The 20131-nt window shown below is 42.0% G+C and overlaps 1 protein-coding gene across 1 annotated transcript in view; it reads right to left on the minus strand.

The window, feature by feature from the left end:
* The window catches only part of MCM6 (minichromosome maintenance complex component 6), a gene marked incomplete in the record, with an annotated part of 261103 nt that overhangs the window by 195295 nt on the left and 45677 nt on the right, over positions 1–20131 (minus strand). The window contains 1 exon segment of the mRNA XM_044074961.1: positions 605–750. Within this exon segment, the coding sequence (XP_043930896.1) occupies positions 605–750 (146 nt within the window).

A 20131-nucleotide genomic window follows, 5' to 3' on the forward strand; every position in this document is an offset into this window, starting at 1 on the left:
CAAAGATTCAATTTTGTGGATCTCTTTTGTGGTACCCAGGGAAGTAAAGATTCCTATGGGAAGGTATGACATGAAGAACCTCCATCCAAGCAGGAACAAATAACTAGATTTGGGGAGTAACACATGCAATAGCATCACAACATTCTTCCTCATCCCCCTAAAGTAGGCAAGCTACAAGAGTCTTGGTCTCCAGGGGTTGCACAGGAAGGTTTTCCCCCAGAACCCTCCCCTGGGATAGGGAAGCAGGCTGTTTCATTCTATCTTAACCCTGCCACCCCTACCAGCAATCAGAACTCATTCCTGAAACTAGGTTGCCAGCAGCACAAAAGAATCTCCCACCTCTGAAAGATCAGGGTGGCTAAAAATATATGTAGCATTTCTCAGGTGTTTTCCAGCTGAAATATCTATGCAAGCAACATGCGTTCAGCTAATATTAAGCTTGAGCCCCCCCCCACCTGCAACGGCTCTTACAGGCTGGCATCAAAGACAAAAAAAAAAAAACACCTTAAACATGAGACCTAAAAATATTTATATATGGAAAAAAAAGGTCTCGTCTTTCTTACAGTAATTTTAAAAATACATGAGAGTTACTGCACTGACTTACCCTAGGATTTGTTGGCGCTACGTGACAAGCCAAAAAGACCAGTTTATAGGATAACTCACGAACTCCCAAAGCACGAAGTCCTCGAACTCCTTCAGCCTCGTACCCATCAGCACCACCAACACGAGCACCAGTTTCTGCACGCACTCCTAAAAACAAAAACGCTTTCAGTAATGTCTACAAATTGAAACTCACAGTGATTTAAACAAAATAATCCTGGACTTCAACAATGATGTGGAAATTTAAGCACAGACTGATCATCTTCAGGAAGACTACGTTTTGGACACAGTTTTACCATGGCTTATTCAATCCCATCTTGCTTCCTGTGCAACAACCCAACCTAATATTTAGCTTCTGACACTGGGACCCAATTCTCTACACCCACTTTACTTCCTAACATACATCCAGTTGCTACCCGCACTGTCAGTTTGCTGGAGTACATCTGTAAAGAGAACCTAAACTGTAAACAGTAGTCTAACTAAAATATTTCACATTTAATTACATCAATTACTTTTGTACTGTGACGCCCCCAGTCTGGGCCAGTAATCAAGGAGCATCAATCGTCACCACCGACACTGGAGAGGGATATTCACTTGGAATGAAAAATGGATGCACCCAGTATTTCCAGAAGCAGCTCTCTGCATCAAGCACAATTTCCCTTAAGAGCACACGGTCTCTCCCCAGGTCCCCAGTAAGGCTCCTCACTGGCACAGCTGTTAAGTCCTCAGCAGAGTGTCTAAGTCAAGTCCTTCAGCACCCTCTCTGCGAAACCAGTGCTTTGTGTCCCTGCCCCAAGCAGCTGACACGCACAAAAGGCTGGCACAGGTTTACTAGCTATGCCCCATTCTGCTCAGACTATTAGTTACTGCCACAAGACACTCCGAAGCCAGCTACTCGGAGGCTCTTACAAGGGTATCCAATTACACTGAGTGAAATTAACATTAACACAAACGGTAGTTTAACCAATGCAGTAAGGCTATCAGGAGTGGATGTAGAGTCAGATACTAGCAAAGGTTAAAATATTCTCCAAAAGGACCAACCACAACGAAAAGTTTAAATATATTTATTAATAAAAGAATACGAGCATACTAAATATCCACTTAAACACCAGTTTCAACAGCATCAGTTATAGAGGCACTGCAGGGCAAAGATACAGCATCAGTTACACGCACTGCAGGACAAGTGCTCAGAGCATGTGGACTGGGAATGGAGCCAAAAAAGTACAGTTGTGTACACTTACCATAAATGTAGATGTTAGAGTGTATTCACTGTTGCAGTCATTACATTTGGGTAATCCTGCTGGCAGGTTGCCCTCAGTCGGCCTGAATTCCAAAGTCCTGGGTCCTGCGTCAGCTGCTGTCGCCTCCTCCCCGACGTCAGGTCGTCAGGGGAACAAAAGCAGCAGCAGACACCATTTTCTTCAGTATTTCTTGCCCCAGATGTCAGGTCAAATACACCACACAGGTTGTATAAATCAGAGAAGGAAAGAAAAGTTCCAGCAGAAAAAGGGGGATGGTGGGTGGGTAACCCAGACTGCAACAGTGAATACACTCGAACATCTACATTTATGGTAAGTGTACACAACTGCACTATGTTCGTGTTTCACTGTTGCAGTCATTACATTTGGGTAGAGTCCCAAAGCTATGGTTGGGAGGCTGGAGCTAAACAGTATTAGAAGCGGCTATGAGGCCCTGCAGAACTGCAGTGGCAAAGCCTGTTCTGGATTTAGAGTACAGTGGCAGAGGATAGTGCTTTGTAAAGGTGTGCACTGAACTTCCAAGTAGCAGCCTCTAAAATGTCTTTGGTTGGTACCCCCCTGAGAAAGGCTGCTAAGTAGCTGCAGCTCTGGTTGAATGTGGCCTAATGCCCTTAGGCACTGGCTTACCATGGTGTAAGAAGCGGAAACGCAGTGGCCTATCCACTTTGAAATAGTCTGCTTTGAGATGGCCTTTCTTTATGATCCTGCAGCATATACCACTAGTAATTGCTCTGTCTTCCTGAAGACTTTGGTTCTGTCCAAGTAAAATCTAAGCTGTCTGTGTACATCTGAAGAATGCAGAATTCTCTCCCCCTTGTTCTGTGGATTTGGATAAAAAGTTGGCAGATTAATAGTTTGGTTAAGAGCCACACTGGACACCACCTTGGGCATTAAATGTTGGGTTTGTCCTCAGAGACCCTGTCTGGATAAAAAATGATAAAAGGTTCCACAGCCATGAGTGCCTGTAGCTCTGAAACTCGTCTTGCAGAAGTTATTGCTAGGAGCACAGCTGTTTTCCAAGATAAAAACTTTATATATCAGCAGTAGCAGCTGGCTCGAAAGGAGGCAGGGTGAGTTTTTCCAAGACATAGTTGAGGTCCCGTGTAGGTATTGGTGATCTCTTTGGAGGCCTTAAATTTTTGGTACCTCTGAGGTACTGCTTTAATAAAAGTATGAGAAAAAATTGGTGGCTCTGTATTGTAATGAGCCGAAATGGCAGAGGCATGAATTGACATAAAAGATAGGCCTTTGTCCAGCATCTCAGTTAAGTATTGCAAAATCTGAGGAATATTTGGTACAGCTGTATCAGTTCCTTGTGCCCAATTCCAAGCACAGAATATCTTCCACTTTCCAGCATAGGAGTTTCTAGTACTAGGCCTTCTGGCTTCCAAAAGGACACCCATCACAGCTTTACTGAGAGGTGTGCTTTGTATGACTACATTATCCGCCATGCTGCCAAGTATCGAGTTGGCTGTGCAGGATCTAACTGTTTTGCTGGGCCAGTAGAGGAGGTATTTGAGGTATGGTCCAAGCTGGGCATTGAGATGAGTTCCCTAGGATTGGATACCAGTACTGGCAGGGCCAGTCTGGGGCAATCCGTATCATCTTTGGCTTCTCCTGTCTGACCTTTAGGAGTACCTTGGGGGAGGAGAGGCAGTGGAGGAAAGGCATATACTGATAGGGCGTCCACTTTCCAAGCTTGTCTGTGATAAGTCCTTGTGCAGAATCTTTTTAGTTGGTAGTTGCGAGGGGAGGCAAATAGATGTCCGGGCATCCCCATTTCCTTGTTATCATGCTGAAGACTTGTGGATCCAGCTGCCACTCGTGGGGATCCATGAGGTTTCCACTTAGCTCGTCTACCAGAGTGTTTCTTTCCTGGCAGGAACTGTGCCTGCAGATGTACTTGGTAAGTCAATGCTGTGTTCCACAAAGTCATGGTTAGTCTGCAAAGGGGGTAAGAATGCGTGCCCCCCTGCTTGTTTATATACCACATGATCGTGGTGTTGTCTGTCTTTATCAGTAGCTGTCCCGGATGAAGTAGGTCCTCGAAGGCTGTCAGGGCATTTTGAACTGCTAGCATCTCTTTTTGATGGATATGTAGATGCATTTGGTTTGAGGACCATGTGCCCTGAATGCATCTTCCTGCCATGTGGGCCCCCCCAAGCATAATGTGATGCATCCATCATTAGTGTCTGCCTGGCTAGGGGTAATGTGAATGGCTGTTCCTTGTTCTGGTGACGAGCCTTCGCCCACCATCAAAATTCCTGTTGCAGGCAGGGAATGAGAGTAATCATTGTTTCCAGGCTGTGGCAATGTTGAGCCTAAACACTTTTTAGGTACCATTGAAGCTTCCTCATATGCAGTCTTGCATATGGAATTAGTAGGATGCAGGATGCCATGAAGCCCAAAGCCTGCAGAATTTTTCTTGCAGATAACTGGGCTTTTGTTGCCAACATTTTGAAATAGGTAGTCAGTTGCATTTGTTTGTCTGGTGTGAGATAAGCCATCTGGGCAGTTGTATTTAAGCTTGCACCCAGGAATACCATCTCTTGAGAGGGTACTAGTTTTGACTTTTCGTTGACTGTGTACCCTAGGCATGTTAGAAGTCTTTTCACAAACGCCAGATGCTGTAGAAGAATGTCCGTGTTCTCTGCTTGAATTAGACAGTCATCCAAATAAGGATATATTTGTATTCCTCTGTCTGCAGAATGCAATTACTGGTGCCAGGCACTTTTGTAAAGACCCTGGGCGCAGTAGATAAGCCAAAGGGCAGTGCAGATAATTGGTAATGCATTGAGCCAGCCTTGAATCTGAGGTATCTTCTGCATGATTGTCTGATATGCCTCTTTTAGGTCTAAAGTCACAAGCCAAGCATTCTTGCCCAGCATGGGCAGAAGTTGCTGCAAAGTCAACATTTTGAATTTTGGTACATCCAAGAATGTGTTCAAAATAGGTAGGTCCAGTATTGGTCTCCAGGCATTGTCCTTTCTGGGAACCAAGAACAGTCTTGAGTAAAATCCTTGTCCCTGCTCTTGCTCTGGTACTTCTTGAATGGCCCCATGTCCAGAAGGGATGAGACTTGTTTTTGTGCATCTGCCCATTGATTTTTTGGCAGATCTGGCCAGCCATTCGCCTTTGGCAGGGCATGGAAATGAACTTGTAGCCTTGTGACACTATATTTGGAACCCACTTGTCCTGGGTTACAATGTGCCAATTTTGAGGAAAAAAAGAGTGCTAATTTCCCCCCTAAGGGTGCTGTCAGGAGATAAGTGCTTAGTGCAGGCAGGGGGAAGTCATTGGGACAGTTTCCTGTATGGTTGTGATTTGTCTTCTCCAACTTTGGAGGTAGAAGCCCCCCATTGCTTTGACCTTATGAGCCTTGCGCCTGGGATCTGCCTCTAGGACGTCTGCATTTGCCCCTTTGAGGTCTGTCGACACAGGAAAGGACCAATTCTTTGTAGGCCAGTGTCTACTAAACCTAGGTGGCTGTACTTTTAAAAAAAGTATGACAGTTTGCATAGATTTAGCTTTGTCCTCCATTTTCTTTAACACCTCTTCTGCCTTAACACCAAACAAAGTATCATGCTGTAAAGGTCCATCTAATAATTTAACTTTGATCAGGCAAATTTTGTTCCTTTAACCAAGCATGCCTCCTAATTACAGAACCCGTAACTACGGCCCTGCAGGAGGCCTCCAAAGAATCAAAACCACATTGCAAAGTATGCTTTCCAACTTGTTCAGCTGCATGCAATAAATCCTGCATTTCCTTGTTTTCTGCACATTCAGAGTTTAATAACATTTTCTGTTTAAGCAATGCCAGGACATGTTGTTGCTATTTGAGCATATGAAACTGACAGTTTGAGGCCCTTATAGCCAAGGTAGCAGATGTGTAAACCTTTTTTCCCCATCTATCCAGTGCCCTAGAATCCCTGTTAGAGGGGGTAGGGTTTTTTTGCAGCGGAAGCCAAAACTCCTTTGGGACCCTGTGAAATAGTTTATGGGTCTGCAGCAGGGTTTTTAAAAAGGAATTTATGAGTGTCAGGAACCCTGTAATATCAGTCAGGCTTAACAGGAGCTGCAGGTAAGGAGTCAGGGGTCAGACTAGACTCCGAAAACACATCTACAATTTCCACAGTTGGAATGGCTAGAGACCTGTGTTGAGGTAGTAAAAGGAAATCCCCGAGCCTCTTTTTAGATTCTGAAAAATCTTGGCTCTCCCAGTGGAAATACTCCCTCATGGTATGCAAGGTTTCCCCAGAAGAATAGTCCCCTGAAGAAGAAGCTGAAGGAACAGATTCTTCAGAATCAGAATCCTCATGGGGGGGAGAGAATATTCCTGATCAGAAGAGGAATCTGAAGAAATAGAAACCTGATCTGAAGATTCATAGTCCGTCTCTTGCCTAGGCCTCTTATCAGGAGGGGGATGGGAACCCCTGATCAAAGTAATGAAGTCTTTGGCCATTTTGAGCATCTGTTTTTTGGGCATAGAGGCCTGTCCACGTGGCTCTTGAGTTTGTTTCTTTGCTTTAGAAGGTGCTTCAGTCTTTTCCTTTGAAGCTGAAGTCGGTTTAATGTGAAGATGTTTAGGTCTGAAAACACTCTCAGAAGCTGGTGCCTGCTCAGCGGCTCCGGACCCATCTGAGGCAATAGTGTCCAAGGCTCCAATACCTTGAGTTTCCAGTGACATAGCCGGCTCCACGTGGGAGTCTGTAGCGGCCTGCGACTCTAAAGTAGCGGGCGTCAGGGGCTGCGAAAGTGCCTCACTGAGAACCGGCGACTGGCTTAGGAGAAGCTTTGTCGTCAGTTTTGGACCTCGGTTGTTTATCTGTCTTTTTCTTTGCATTTTTTGTGAACTCCGGTAGTCGGATGGCCATCAGACATTTCTGGATAATTAAACCAGCATCCAAAATAATTTAAAGCATAATCATACCGACGCTTAATAGTTCGTTGGTTAAATCTAGCACAAAACAGACAACCAGAAACGTTGTAAATCAGGGCCTAGGCAAGGAATACAGTAAGAATGAAAATCCTTATCGGGAATTTGCTTTCCACAAGAAAATACAATTATTAACTTTTTCTGACATCGGTCTGGTGCAAGAAAAAAAAAAGTTTCCCCAATGGGGTACTTAGCTTTATTGAAGACGTCTGGTCTGAAACTCGAACACCTTAGGAGTCGGCCGACCGGCACTTACGAACAGCTTCTGCTTCGGGCACCGCACGGCAAGAAAAACTGAAGAAAATGTCATCGGCTGCTTCTTTTTTTCCCCCGAGGACCTGACATCAGGGAGGAGGCGACAGCAGCCGAAGCAGGACCCAGGACTTTGGAATTCAGGCCGCCTGAGGGCAACCTGCCAGCAGGATTACCCAAATGTAATGACTGCAACACTGAAACACGAAGAACATCATCATAGTTTCAGAGGTGTGACTTCAGCTCTTCTACCCATTCTGTTCTTAATTTCCCCAATTCTTTGGGTTTCTAATACTACAACAGGAATGGTCCCCACTCTCAAGTCAAAAGCATGATTAAAGTTTGTGAAATTAGTGTTGTTTCAGTCTGTTAGCCAAAAGTGCTATTTGCAGCACACATGCCCAGAGTGGACTCCTTCTGCAATTCATATGGAGTTACAGTAATTGGAAGCATAGCCAAATAGGACTGCACATTTTTTTTTTGAGACCCATTTCTCCTACTACTACTGGAACTGTCTAGTTAGTTTTTAAACACAGAAACCTGATCTCACCACGATGTAGTCAAATAAGCTGAATTGCAGATAATAATCCAAAAAACGATTAGTAGTCGTGATAGTAGTATAAAAATCTTCTTTAATGTAGACACATTGGGTAAAGGTGAGCGCTTTCGCGTGGTCACAGCCACGCTTCTTCAGACAATGAAAAACCCCACACACAGTATTTAAATAGTGCAACAGTTAAAAACCAAACCCTATTTAATTAGATGCATCAATCATTATTTAAAACGGCACTGTTAGCAGATAGTTATTAACACTTCATTCACTGTAAATAATTATAGAAATCACCAGTATGGGGCTGGTAAACAACTCATGAAATAGCCTGCAATTATGAATGCTTATATAACAAAATAAAACATATATTTTTAGTAAATCATAAGTTATTCAATAATTATGCTTTCAGGTCCTTACAGATCTAAACATTAGCATCCATTTCATTAAGAAAAATTCCGGTTACTATCGTAACCGAATTCAATATTCATCGGACACAAGAAGGCTGTCAATATAGCAGTGTCTGTGAAGCAATTTTTCAAGAATAGAATTTTTCCTTTTCTTTTCTTATCTATGGTGATACCGTAGAACTCGGTTACTGTAAACCGCATTTCTGTTTATAAAACCTAGCTAAAATCTTTTAAGGATTGTACAAGTGAATAAAGAATATAAGTATAAATAATCAAATAGCTCAGTTGTAATAAAAAATTTTTTGATTAAAACTTAGTAGCATATTACATTCAAATACACAATAACAAAATAACATAGTGACATATATCCTCTCATATGAGTCTTACAAACCCTAGTCTATCTGAATATAAAGGAGCCTTAAGATGTCAGTGCATCCAGTTATTTACGGTAACTTTACTGAACGAAAAGTTACATAAATAGTGGGGCAGCAAGGCTGACTACTCATTACGAAGTTAAAAAACCCGTATATATAGTACTAGGATACTGTAGGGTACAAATAGTGTCTGAACATGAAAATAAAGACATAAACAGAAAATAAAGACAAAAACTTTTTGTTTTTTTGTAACTGTCTAGTTAGCTTTCTTCCACACTGTTCTTGTTTCCATTTACAAATCCTGGTATTTTAGGACAGTCTCCAAGACACTGAAATTGTTACAACCAGCAATTACAATGATCAATAGCAAGCTCAGATGCTCATAAGCCTAACTTATTATACAGCAGGAACGTCTTATTGTAACAGTTAATGTCTGTTATCTGTTTAAACATTTCTGCAGTTTTTTCTACCCAAGTAGTGTTGGTAGTGTAGCATTGTCCATATTCAGGCTTGTGTTTTGGGCCTTGTTGTTTGTTAGTAGAGGCAGTGTGTCTGAACACGTCCCAGGTCATCATAGCTTAAACAAAGCCAATATAGCATTTCAATGAGAGTGAATTGTTTGTGGTCATTGGCTGACTGGGGTTGCATGGACTATGCCTTGGAATAAGAACCTCATTGGTTCTTTCAAGCTTAGGTTTCAACTTTGTTTCTGCCATTTCACACTGAGCTAATCGGAGGAAGGGCTCAGAGCTAACGAATCTGAGATATATAACATTAATACCCTGTTTTTTTGATCATTTCCGAGTTATTTACAACACTTATTTTACTCACTGTGTGCGAGGTATTAGTAGAATTTTCTACAATTAAGCATCTGGTTGTGTTTGTTTTTTCTGATTTTTGTTTCCCACCCTCTCTCCCTCTTGGTATCCTGTTTTTATACTTGGCGGCTTTGCAGTTGCCCACCCCTACTGTAAATTTGATCTGGGACACTCCTCCCAGTCTAGTGTCATTACCTCATTCTACCTATTCCAGGGAGAACATTTGAGAACACCAACCCAGTTAGCTTCTGCTCCTCCTTTCCCCTTTACAAATAATTCTAAGCTGGTTTCCTGCCTTTCCTATAAGTGGTCTAGTCCAGATACAGATTTGCTGTATCCAGGACTGTTTGTAAGCTTCTGCACCCCCAAGCCTTTTTGTGTTGGAGGGAAGACTTTTTTGTTTCTTAGAACTAGACAGTTTTCTAGTTTCAGCACTCATATCTGTTTCTTTGAGCTCAGCACTTGCTCAGAACTCACTGTAAGCACTAAAGCAGCTACAAATTACTACAGCAATCAACTTTCCTCACTTGTCTACAGGAAAACAGTTTTTAGTACTTAATAAATAAGCACCTATCCAGGCATGTCTAAGGGTCAGCTCCCGGTGCTTTCCCCTGTCTATCTGATTAATCTGGGCATCTTGGGGCAATGCAGCAATTGCTTCATGTACACAGACGACCCTCTCCTACCACCCAACACTACAACCTGTGAGAGATGCACTTATATAACCAAACTGGAAGCAAAGCTCTCTTCACCAAAGACTGGACTACACAGTCAAGATGAGAAGGTAAACACTTGCTCCACACCACACATCATAGTCCCTCAAAACCTACACCACCAAAACACACACGTATAGAAACACAAAACACCCGTCTACATTCATGAAGGCTCTCAAAAAAAATCTACCCAAGCAACAGGGACCTCCAAAGCAGAAATGCAAGCAACCTCCACCCCTCAACACAACCCAATTGACATAGCCCACAAACTCAGTATTTCACTCAACCACAGCCCATAAGGCATAACAACATACCTAGCCCACAAACTCAGTATTTCACTCAACCACAGCCCATAAGGCATAACAACATACCTAACACACTAGTCATAGGTGACTACAGGTCAGGCACACGGATGTTCCACTCACCAGGCTAAACAAGGAGAAAGTCAGTGTCAGCAGCCTGTCAGGTGCCAGGATCCACCACATAATGCATGCACTCGGGTCACTCCACAGCAAGTACAAATATGACTGTCATTGTCCATGTTAGTGTGAATGACCCGAGATGCACCTCTCTGGACTACATGAAGAAATGGAGGAGCTTTCTGATCTTGTAGCCCAAGCAGGTATGACCCCAGCCCGAGCAGCATCCTGCCATCACCCAGAATGATACCACAGTACAAGGACAAAATGATTGACTTCAACAATTGGCTAAGCTTCTGGTGTCATATCTGTCTGCCTGGGATGACATGATCGACAAACCACGATGCTTTGTCAGAGATGGCCTGCACCTGTCGCCCTTGGGATTCCGTACACTGGCTACGGCTCTTGCCACCCCTATAGTGCCTTTTTTAGGCAAGATTCAAATGACAAATTCACCACCGTAACAGGTACAAGCAAGTAAAATCTAAGGGTAATGCTACTCAATGCTAGAAGTCTAAACCTCAAAAATGCACTCACTCGAGGCACTCCTTAAAATGGAGAACATAGACATCTGTGCAGTGACAGAGACCTGGTTCAAGGCTCCAGAGAGCACCCCTGCATTACCAGGCTACAATTCATACCACACCTTTCGGCCACCTAACTTGGACCGAAGCACTAAAGGCAAAGGCGTGTCCATATTCATTAAGGATATCCACACCTCCAGGCTAGTTGCTCAGCATAATGCATCTGAGATTATCAGAGTGCAACTAACTCTGGGCAAGACCACAATGCAAATTGTAGCTCGCTACAGATACCCCACCATGCCCCAGGATTCCCAATCCTCATTTCTTGATACACTGAAAAACATTAGGGTACACTAACACCCTAATAATGGGCAATTTCAACTACCCCACCATTAACTGGGAAAACTACTCATGTACCAACTCGTGCTCAAAGTTTTCTGGAATTCATAAATTCCAATGCCTTAAATCAACTTATCCACACCCTCACCAGGGGCAGCAGTATCCTAGACCTGGTCATTACCAACATGGGCAACCAGTGTTCCACACCAGAGGTCAATTCCTCGTTAGTCAGATCCGACCACAGGCAAATCACCCTAAACATCCACATCCCAGTCCCCCCCCCCATTAGGGAAACCACCATAAAAAATTTCTCCAAAGCCAACTTCACGCTTCTTAAGACAGAAGTGGCAAACTTCATGACACCCATGCTGACGGACAATAGAGATATGACTGCTGAATACTGTACAATTGCACTTATAAGCACTTACACGAGTGCATGGATCGTGCAATCCCTAACAGAACCAAGATGCTATCATCCAAAAAAGGAAGCCAATCTGGTGGTCCCCTGCTATAAACAAACTCTACAACAGAAGAAAGAAAACTGCTGCAAAAAAGAGAGAGTAAAATCCCATGATTGGAGGAACTCCGTGGTCAGCCTCAGTAAGAAGCAGAGATCTCTCAAAATCCTCCAAAGCTAGTTACGAAAACAAAAATCGCCACTAATTCTAAAAGACAACCACAAAGCATTCTATAGCTATGTCAAGAATCTCAATGGCAACACTCAGATCTGCTCAGAGTTATAGCACAATGGCACCAAATATACAGAACCAACTGATATTGCCAACATCCTGGCAGATAGGTTCAGTACCAACTTTACCCCTCTCTCATCCCCTAAAGGGCCCATCTCTATACCGGAAGAATGCAAAGTACCTGTAATCACAGCTGCACAGGTACAAAACACTCTCCAAAGCCAAGAACACAGCATCCATGGGACCTGACATCCCAGGCTGCATTCTACATTAACTACAGAACGAACTGGCACCCCATCTAAGTACCATGTTCAATCATAGCCTCACCTCAGGCTTTGTGCCCACTAAATGGCACACAGCAACGGTTATCCCACTCTACAAAGGGGGAGCCACTATGGACCCAGGGAACTACCGCCCCATTAGCCTGACAAGCCTGGTCTGCAAGGCTATGGAGCTTATCACCATGGAACTTATAAACAATGACATTGGTAATCTCCAAACTCTGGAACCTACCCAGTTCGGGTTTGTAAAAGGCAGATCATGTCTCCTAAACCTGACAGACTTCTTTGAAGCAGTCTCCAAAGCTGTAGATGAGGGTAAGGTGGTACACAGCCTATTTGATCTTGCCAAGGCTTTCGACACCATCCCTCACTCTGGAATTATACACAAACTCACTAAACTAGGTATAAATCCCTATGTCACAAGATGGGTTGCCAACTGGCTCACTGACCGAACCTACACTGTGAAAGTAGAAGACTCTAAACCAAACTTCAGACCAATGACAAGTGGAGTACCCACAGGGTTCAGTCGTAGGTCCTCTCCTGTTTGGTATCTACTTCTCTGAAGTACAGGCTAACACAGAAGGTCTTTGGCTAACAAAGTTCACAGATGACTGCAAACTAGGAGCCATAATCAAATCTCCTAACAACGTGGACATCCTACAAAGGGGCTTCACTGAGACAGATGCCTGGTGTCAAAGCCATGGCCTCAAGCTCAATGCAAAACGTGTATAGTTATCCCTTTTGGTAAAAACTCTGTACCTATGAACTACCACATAGGCGGTAGTCTAACACCGAAAGTGCGATAAGAGACCTTGAGACACAGGTGGACAGTAGTCTCCGCTTTGATAATCACACCGCCACAGTAGTCAGGAAATCCTTCTACATGGCACACCTCATCACAAAAGGTTTCTCATCCAGGAAAAAAGGTGCGTCATTGTTCCCCTCTACTCATCACTCAGACCCATTATAGAGTAAAACACCTCACAAGACATCTACAACAACTGGAAAAGCCACAGAAATACCTCACAGAGGATTACTGGCCTCAAACAGATGCCCTATGCAGACAGTTTCAAAATACTCCAGCTTTACTCTGTCACATATCGCCTACTCAGAGACGATCTCTACCAAACATACAAAGCTATGTCAAACCCAGAGCTGTTGGACATGCACCACATAAAGAAATCCCAATCCCTCCGAGCTACACTCTCTAGGGGCCTAAACCTTGTCACCACAATAAACAGAACATGCTGGAGGGATAGATTCCCATCTCAGAGACTTCCCATACTCTGGAACAAACTACCTATCTAGATCAAACAAAGCACCTCCTTAGCACTCTTCAAGAAAAATCCTGATTGGATGGGAGACAGGAAATTCACCCCAGCGATGGAGCACAGGAAAATAATTTTCTTGGGTGCCAAAAGCCAGGGTACTGTTTGGCTAGGCTTATATAGGCCCTAGGGCCAATAGCCTAGTACCTACCTATGAACCCATGACCCTATTGTGTACTTTCTAGTTGTCTACCGATTTACTATGTTCTTCATCTGTAACTATGTTGGTAATTTTTAATTGCTATGTTGATCAAATTGTTAATTGCTATGCAACTCCAATGTAACTACTGGCTGTATATTTTAACTGTGGAGCTTTTCTCACCGGGCCTATGCTGAAAATGGACCTACGTCCAGTCTGACACTCCCAGTCAACAAATCTAAATAAATACACTTCTTTTTATGGACCACTACATCTTGAGATGTTGGTAATGGGTCATCCCTTATTGCTCATGTTTTCAATGCTTCTCATCTATTTCAATATTATAATGTTTACACAATTCCCAATGCAACAGTCTCGTCACATTTCTATGCCTTTCAGTATTCAGGCCTTCTGCCATTAGTGTACACCCAGCAACAAGATATAGGACCGCTTCCAGTTCCGTTTTACCAAACCTGCATTAGTCTTCTCTCACATGCTCAATGGACTTTTTATAGTGCACATAGTCCACTATCCTGGGACGTCAATATAACCTTTCACCTTGGTTTAAATTAACATCTCCTTTACCATTCCTGCATCAGATCCTGATCAACATGAGGTTGTCCCAGGAGTTTTCTGTACTTGCAACTGCATTTATGCTTTTTCCACATTTCTTGCCTTCTCATCTGATCCTTCTCCTTGCGTTCTTTCATTTCTTTTTTTTTTTTTTTGGCACATTACTTGCTGCCCGATTTTTTTTTTTTTTTTTTTATTAATCTGCTTTTGTTTTGATTTTCATTCCCACCCAACATGTTTCTGCTAAACTAAGCAAGGGGGTCATCTTAGACTTGTTCTCTTCAGGTTGGAAAGCTTTCACTATGTTTGGATCCAATGAGGTCAGCAGATATGTACGCAGTCCTACGACTGCAGATCTATACATGTAAATCAATTTCAAAGAAGCCCATACCTCCTTCAAAACAAGGAATACATAATCTCAATATACAGCAATTTGTATATTATTTGATAAGAGTTAAGCATTTTTCTCGTTTTCCTGTCCAGCTGATGCAATATCCAGTCAATCACCCCAAAACTGTAACATTGAAACAGTAAGAGCAAATTGGTTTATTTTCTTCCTGGATGTCAGGGGTGTTTTTGGTATTAAGTCTTCTAAAATATTCCTTAAATGAGTTTTGTTTGCATTTGTTCAGGTTTTTGTCTATCCTTCATAGAGTCCCAAATATTTATACACTCCCTCCTGCTCAAGATCCATTGTATGGCAATCTTGTCCCAGACTGATAAAGTTACTTTTACGCATTTATCAAGACCAATGACATTCTGACATTTTGACCACTTCCAGGTGTGCTTTCAGCTCATCTCATGAACTATGCAGTTTTAAATCATTCACAAAAAGACAATGAAGTCTTTACACTTGTGGTTTTCTGGGAGCCAAACTAACCATGACCTTGTCTGTTAGACAGCTTATTGGGTTAAGGCAAGATACGCCCTTTGAATTTTTATCCCTGGAATAATAAATCTGTCCTTTATGGTGGCTTGGCTGCAAAGAGGTTTGCCACTGTTCCATTGTCACTATAATGTAACTGATCAAGGTAGGCTGTTTCGTGTAGCTATACAAGCACTATGAATGTGGGACACTGTCGATTACTTTTTTGTACTCCAATGTTATATGCAAGATCTGTCCCCTTTTTACAATTTTCCGTGATGGCTTTAAACAAATTATCCTTTGTTCAATATGACTTTGTGTTACCTTATTGCTCTATTGCCATGATTGAGATTTCTTCTAAAGGATATAAACTGTCAGCATCAATTCTAGTGTATAGTTTATACATCTTTGGAAGGCAAGTTGGCGGTCTATAGATTTTAAGATAGTTTGCAGGTTCACTCTTAAAAGAGGTGCATTGTTTTTCCTGTTAACCAGGTTGGCGTCTGTTCGGCGGCACACATACAATTAGTTCTTGCTCAGGGCTATATCTTCTTGTAAAAGGTGTTAAGACTTTTAGCCACATGTTAGGTACTGCATCTGGTCCTGGGGCTTTCCAATTAAGAGTTTTTTTTTTAATTTAAATTTCACCTGTCCATTCAGTATTTTTATTATGTTCCACATGATCTTCATAGAAATTTCTCCAAAACATGCCTTTTTTGGTGGCGTTTGTTCCTTTTGCTCTATTTCCCAATTCTCTGTAAAACTGAGTCCTCAATGAATTGCTTATTTTGTACTTTTCCTTTATATTTATCTGCATAGCTTCCACGTTTTTCTGCCTGTGCTGAAATTTGACTTTCTGTAATCTATTTCTTTCATCAATCTTAGTAAGTCTATCCATCTCTATTTAAAATCAAGGAACTCTTCCATTAAAGACCTTCTTCTAAGCTGGGATACATTCTTGGTTTCCATTCCCCAACAGAAAGTTCTAGAACATCTTCCTGTGACATTCTCTCCAACTGCATCCCGAGTCATCCACTGCTCTTTCATGTGGGAACTCAATGGCCTAGCACTCCATAACATTGACTGGGTCAGAGATGCCACAATTTCCTGTTCCCTCCCTTGCTGTGCAACTCTAAATTAACTTTTCTACTAATGGTTTCAGTGTCTATGTAGCAACTGATCAGATGCTTCCTGTTTCACTACTTTTTCCTCAATTTGAGGACTCCCTGTTCTAGCATGTTGTGATGTTACTAGAATTGTATTTTCTACACTAAATCATTGGCTTCAGTTTATATTTCTTTAACTTCTCCATTACTAATCTTTTCTACTTCCCTCTCTGCTTTCCTATCTTTTGGATTGTAAAATCTTCTACACTCAAATGCCCTAGCCTTTATTTCCTTTTGTACTTAGTTTTGCTTTCTCCTTTGTATAAGTATTGCACCATATTAAAATTGCTTTTCTTTCCCCATCTCCATTTTTCTTCAGCTAACTCACATTTCACTTGTTTCTCCATATTTTGGGGACTCGTTGTTCCATCATGCTGAGACATGACCTGTATTGCACTTTTTACAATAAATCCTTCACTTCCCAAGTAGTCCGTAATTTCAGCCTCTATTTGCCCAATTTCTAATATACTAACCTTCTGTTCCACATCCCCCCCTTTTGTGATCTTATTTTTGTATGGTGTAGTTTTCCCTAGCTGGGTGCCTCTTTGGAGCTGCCTTTTTTTTGCCTAGATATTAGATCACCCTCTTTCCTATGTCCACATTTCTTTTTTATACCTTTCAAAAGTCTCTTAGTTTTGTTTTTGTTTACATTTTCATACATCCTCAGTCACTCCTTTGTGCTCAAAACGAAGGGCACAGTTGGGGGTCAGCTTAAATGTACAGGGTTCGATTCTCACCCCTGGGAATTATGGCTAGCCTTAAAAAGGCTTCCCGAGTAATTAACCTAGTAATCACCTACAAACCCCTCTTGGGGTGGAAGGATGGCAGAAGGATGGCATAATGGTTAAAGTGTTTACATTACAAACACAAGAAGCAGGATTTGATTCTCACATGGGGTAAATGGCTAGATTTAAAATGACCCAAGGACAGTTAGCCTAGCACTAATCTATGAACCTGTTAAAAGGCCCAAGGTTTATTATCTATATAACATTTTTCTTGAATCTGTTGTATTAAATGAACACATTTGCATTTAAAGCTTATGACAAGTTTTTCTTGTGGAAATATTTTCATTCCTAATTTCTCTCAATCTTTAACATCTTTTAAAATCAGGAAATTCTGAGCTTCTTGCATAACAATATACAATTTCTTTCTCATCTTAATGGCTTTTTTTTTTTTTTTTTTTTTTGCCTTTCAGTTTTTGTAGACTATTTCCTTCTATAACAGGCACTCCCCCCAAGGCTGGTTGAACCCTACTATAGGAATGTCTCCATGTCTTCAAGATTTTACACCATCGCGTTTTTCTAGTCCTAGTACCAGTATGCCTACAAAGACTGAACGGTTTATCCTGGGACTTGTCTACACAGCTCCTTTTTTGTATTTAACCTACTTTTGTCCAGGATATACAAAAATAAAATACAGTATAGTGATCTTGGTGAAATTTTATAAAAACAGGGTCCAAGGCATTTAGGAGAAATTCAATTTCAGCAACATTACTCTCCACCAAACCCCTCATCTCTTCTCCACCAGGACTCCGTAGCTACACTTTGCTAGTATAGCATGCACAACGCTACTATCAAGCTCCTCTGAAAAAGGTTGTCCAGTTTTAGCTTTATTTAGTACCAGCAGATACCTCATTCTATTAGAAAGGGTTGGGAGGGTGGCCTAATCGTTAATGTGTTTGCCTTACAAACACAAGGTGCAGGGTTTGAGTCTCACCTCAAAAAATCCAGATCCATCAGAGCCACAAGGGCGGGAGACTTAAACCTTGACACGACTATTAATAGGATAGATTCATCACCCAAAGACTCCCTATGCTGTGGAACAAAATCCCGGTACATGTGAGGCAGAGCACCTCGCTGGCCTTGTTCAAGAGAAATCTTGACCAATGGATGGGAGATCGCAGATATACCCCAGGGATTACCTCAGTGTCACAGAGGCACAGCAAAATAACGGGTTTAGTTCCCCATACAAAACGATGGGCTAGGCTTGTAAATGCCCTCGGGCAGATAGCCTAGTATGAACCTATGAACAAGGGATAATTTGCTCAGTTAGCTTAGTACTAATCTATGAACCTATAAGAAAGAACGATTCTGGATATCAAACATTTCTATATAAAATTTAATGGGGTGGAGCAGAAAATGTGAATCGCAGTCGCCAAAAGCCTAGACTATGAAGGAGGGGGGATATGAACCATCCAGGCTAGTACTTTTGATTATACAGTAGTTAAAATGAAAATGGCAGCCAAGAGCAAGATCAGAAAATCAGGGCAAGGAAACTGCTTGCATGCAATAGAACATGGCCATTAAGTTCCAAGAGTTCATTTATATCCTACCACAGTATTTCTTTGGCATATAAAAGCCACTCCATAAAATCAAAAGCTAGAAGTGCTAAACCGAAATAACACAAGATGCTGCAACTATGGGTCCGATTTTCAACATCTTTGCAACTTGGGCATCTTCCACATTTAATAAGGATGTATATTCTTGTATCAGGTCTATTACTGAACATATACGTTGTGCTCTTATACTATTGAATTGCTAATGTTTGAGAATATACAACCAAAGCTTTTGCCAGAAAGATTGCAGATAGAGTCGTAGGAATCATGCAAGCTATTAAGGTCTGTATTCTGCTACAAATACATACACAAGGGGAAGATTCAGTTTAGTCTTTAAAACTTTACTATCTAATTTTTAGGACACAATTAAGGTTAAAGGTACATGAAAGGAAAGACTACTGTCCCAGAGTGCCTTTTCCTTTTAATCTGTTTGCTGGGAAAAATGTCATGGAGTACTAGTTTTTGTGGCCTCCTACACCCAGTTGCTGGAACAATCTCATTTATCTCGCTTTGTATGTCAGATGTTCAGGTTCCTCAGCAAAAAATATACATTACAATATACTTTATAAACACACATGAAATATATAATTTAAAAATACAACAGGCTCGGAGGTCTCCAAGTGTTTTAAAAAATGGACTGGCCCTGAGGAACTTTTCATTGTTCTAGAGTCTGTGTGCTGGCCACTAGGTCTGAACACAGGCACATTCAAAAACTATAAAAGGATTAAATCCAAGGTTTGATGACTCTGGATCAAGACACAGCACTGAGCTCCATGGTGCAAAGGGATAAAGCTCTGACAAAGCACCACCTAAGCCAGGACTCACTGTCAAGAAGGGTGCAAAAGGAAGAGTAGGGTGAAAGTAAGCATTCAACACCACCTTGCCTATCCTGCAGGGAAGGAAGGTAGCCTAGTACACTGCTTGAGAGAGAGCAACATTAGGCATTTCCAGCATGTAGCATACATCATAGCTACCTAGCTGCATTTTGATCCATGCAGAGAAACTTGCTTGAGTAATTTGAAGTTCACAGACTGACAGCTACTTATTAGGCATGCAGCCAAGAAGACCATAGTGCGCACAGCCTACTTTCGACTGCCCTGAGTACAGTCTCATTAACAGACTTGCTCAAGAGTCAAGCAGCAGGCAAATGGAGACTGGGGAAGGAAATCTCTAGACTACAGGAAGTAGCTCATTAAGAGCTGATCACCCCGACCTGCTATCCTAAACTGCCAGACAACCATTTTATCCATGCTACACTGAAACAGTTAGATTTCTTTCTTTCTCCTCATTCCTAAATGAAGTATTCACCATATTTTATTTTACACATTTAACTGGGTAAGCCCACTTGACTCTTCCTATTCAGGGGTGTTCCAGGAGAGCTGTGTGGTTAAGTAACAGACTAATTTGCACAGTAGGCAAATGAAGAATCTAATTGTGTGTCTTGAGCACAGGAAGCAAGCAGCCCATTAACAGCGCAGAGCTTTTGTCCACTGCAGCAACTGCTTGATTCGTAGCCTAATAGCTGTGTAACCTCAACAATTCAGGGGGTTTTAATATTAGGACA

Source organism: Protopterus annectens, chromosome 6.part0 (genome assembly GCF_019279795.1).
Source record: "Protopterus annectens isolate FY-2018-M chromosome 6.part0, PAN1.0, whole genome shotgun sequence".
Classification (NCBI taxonomy): Eukaryota; Metazoa; Chordata; order Ceratodontiformes; family Protopteridae; genus Protopterus; species Protopterus annectens.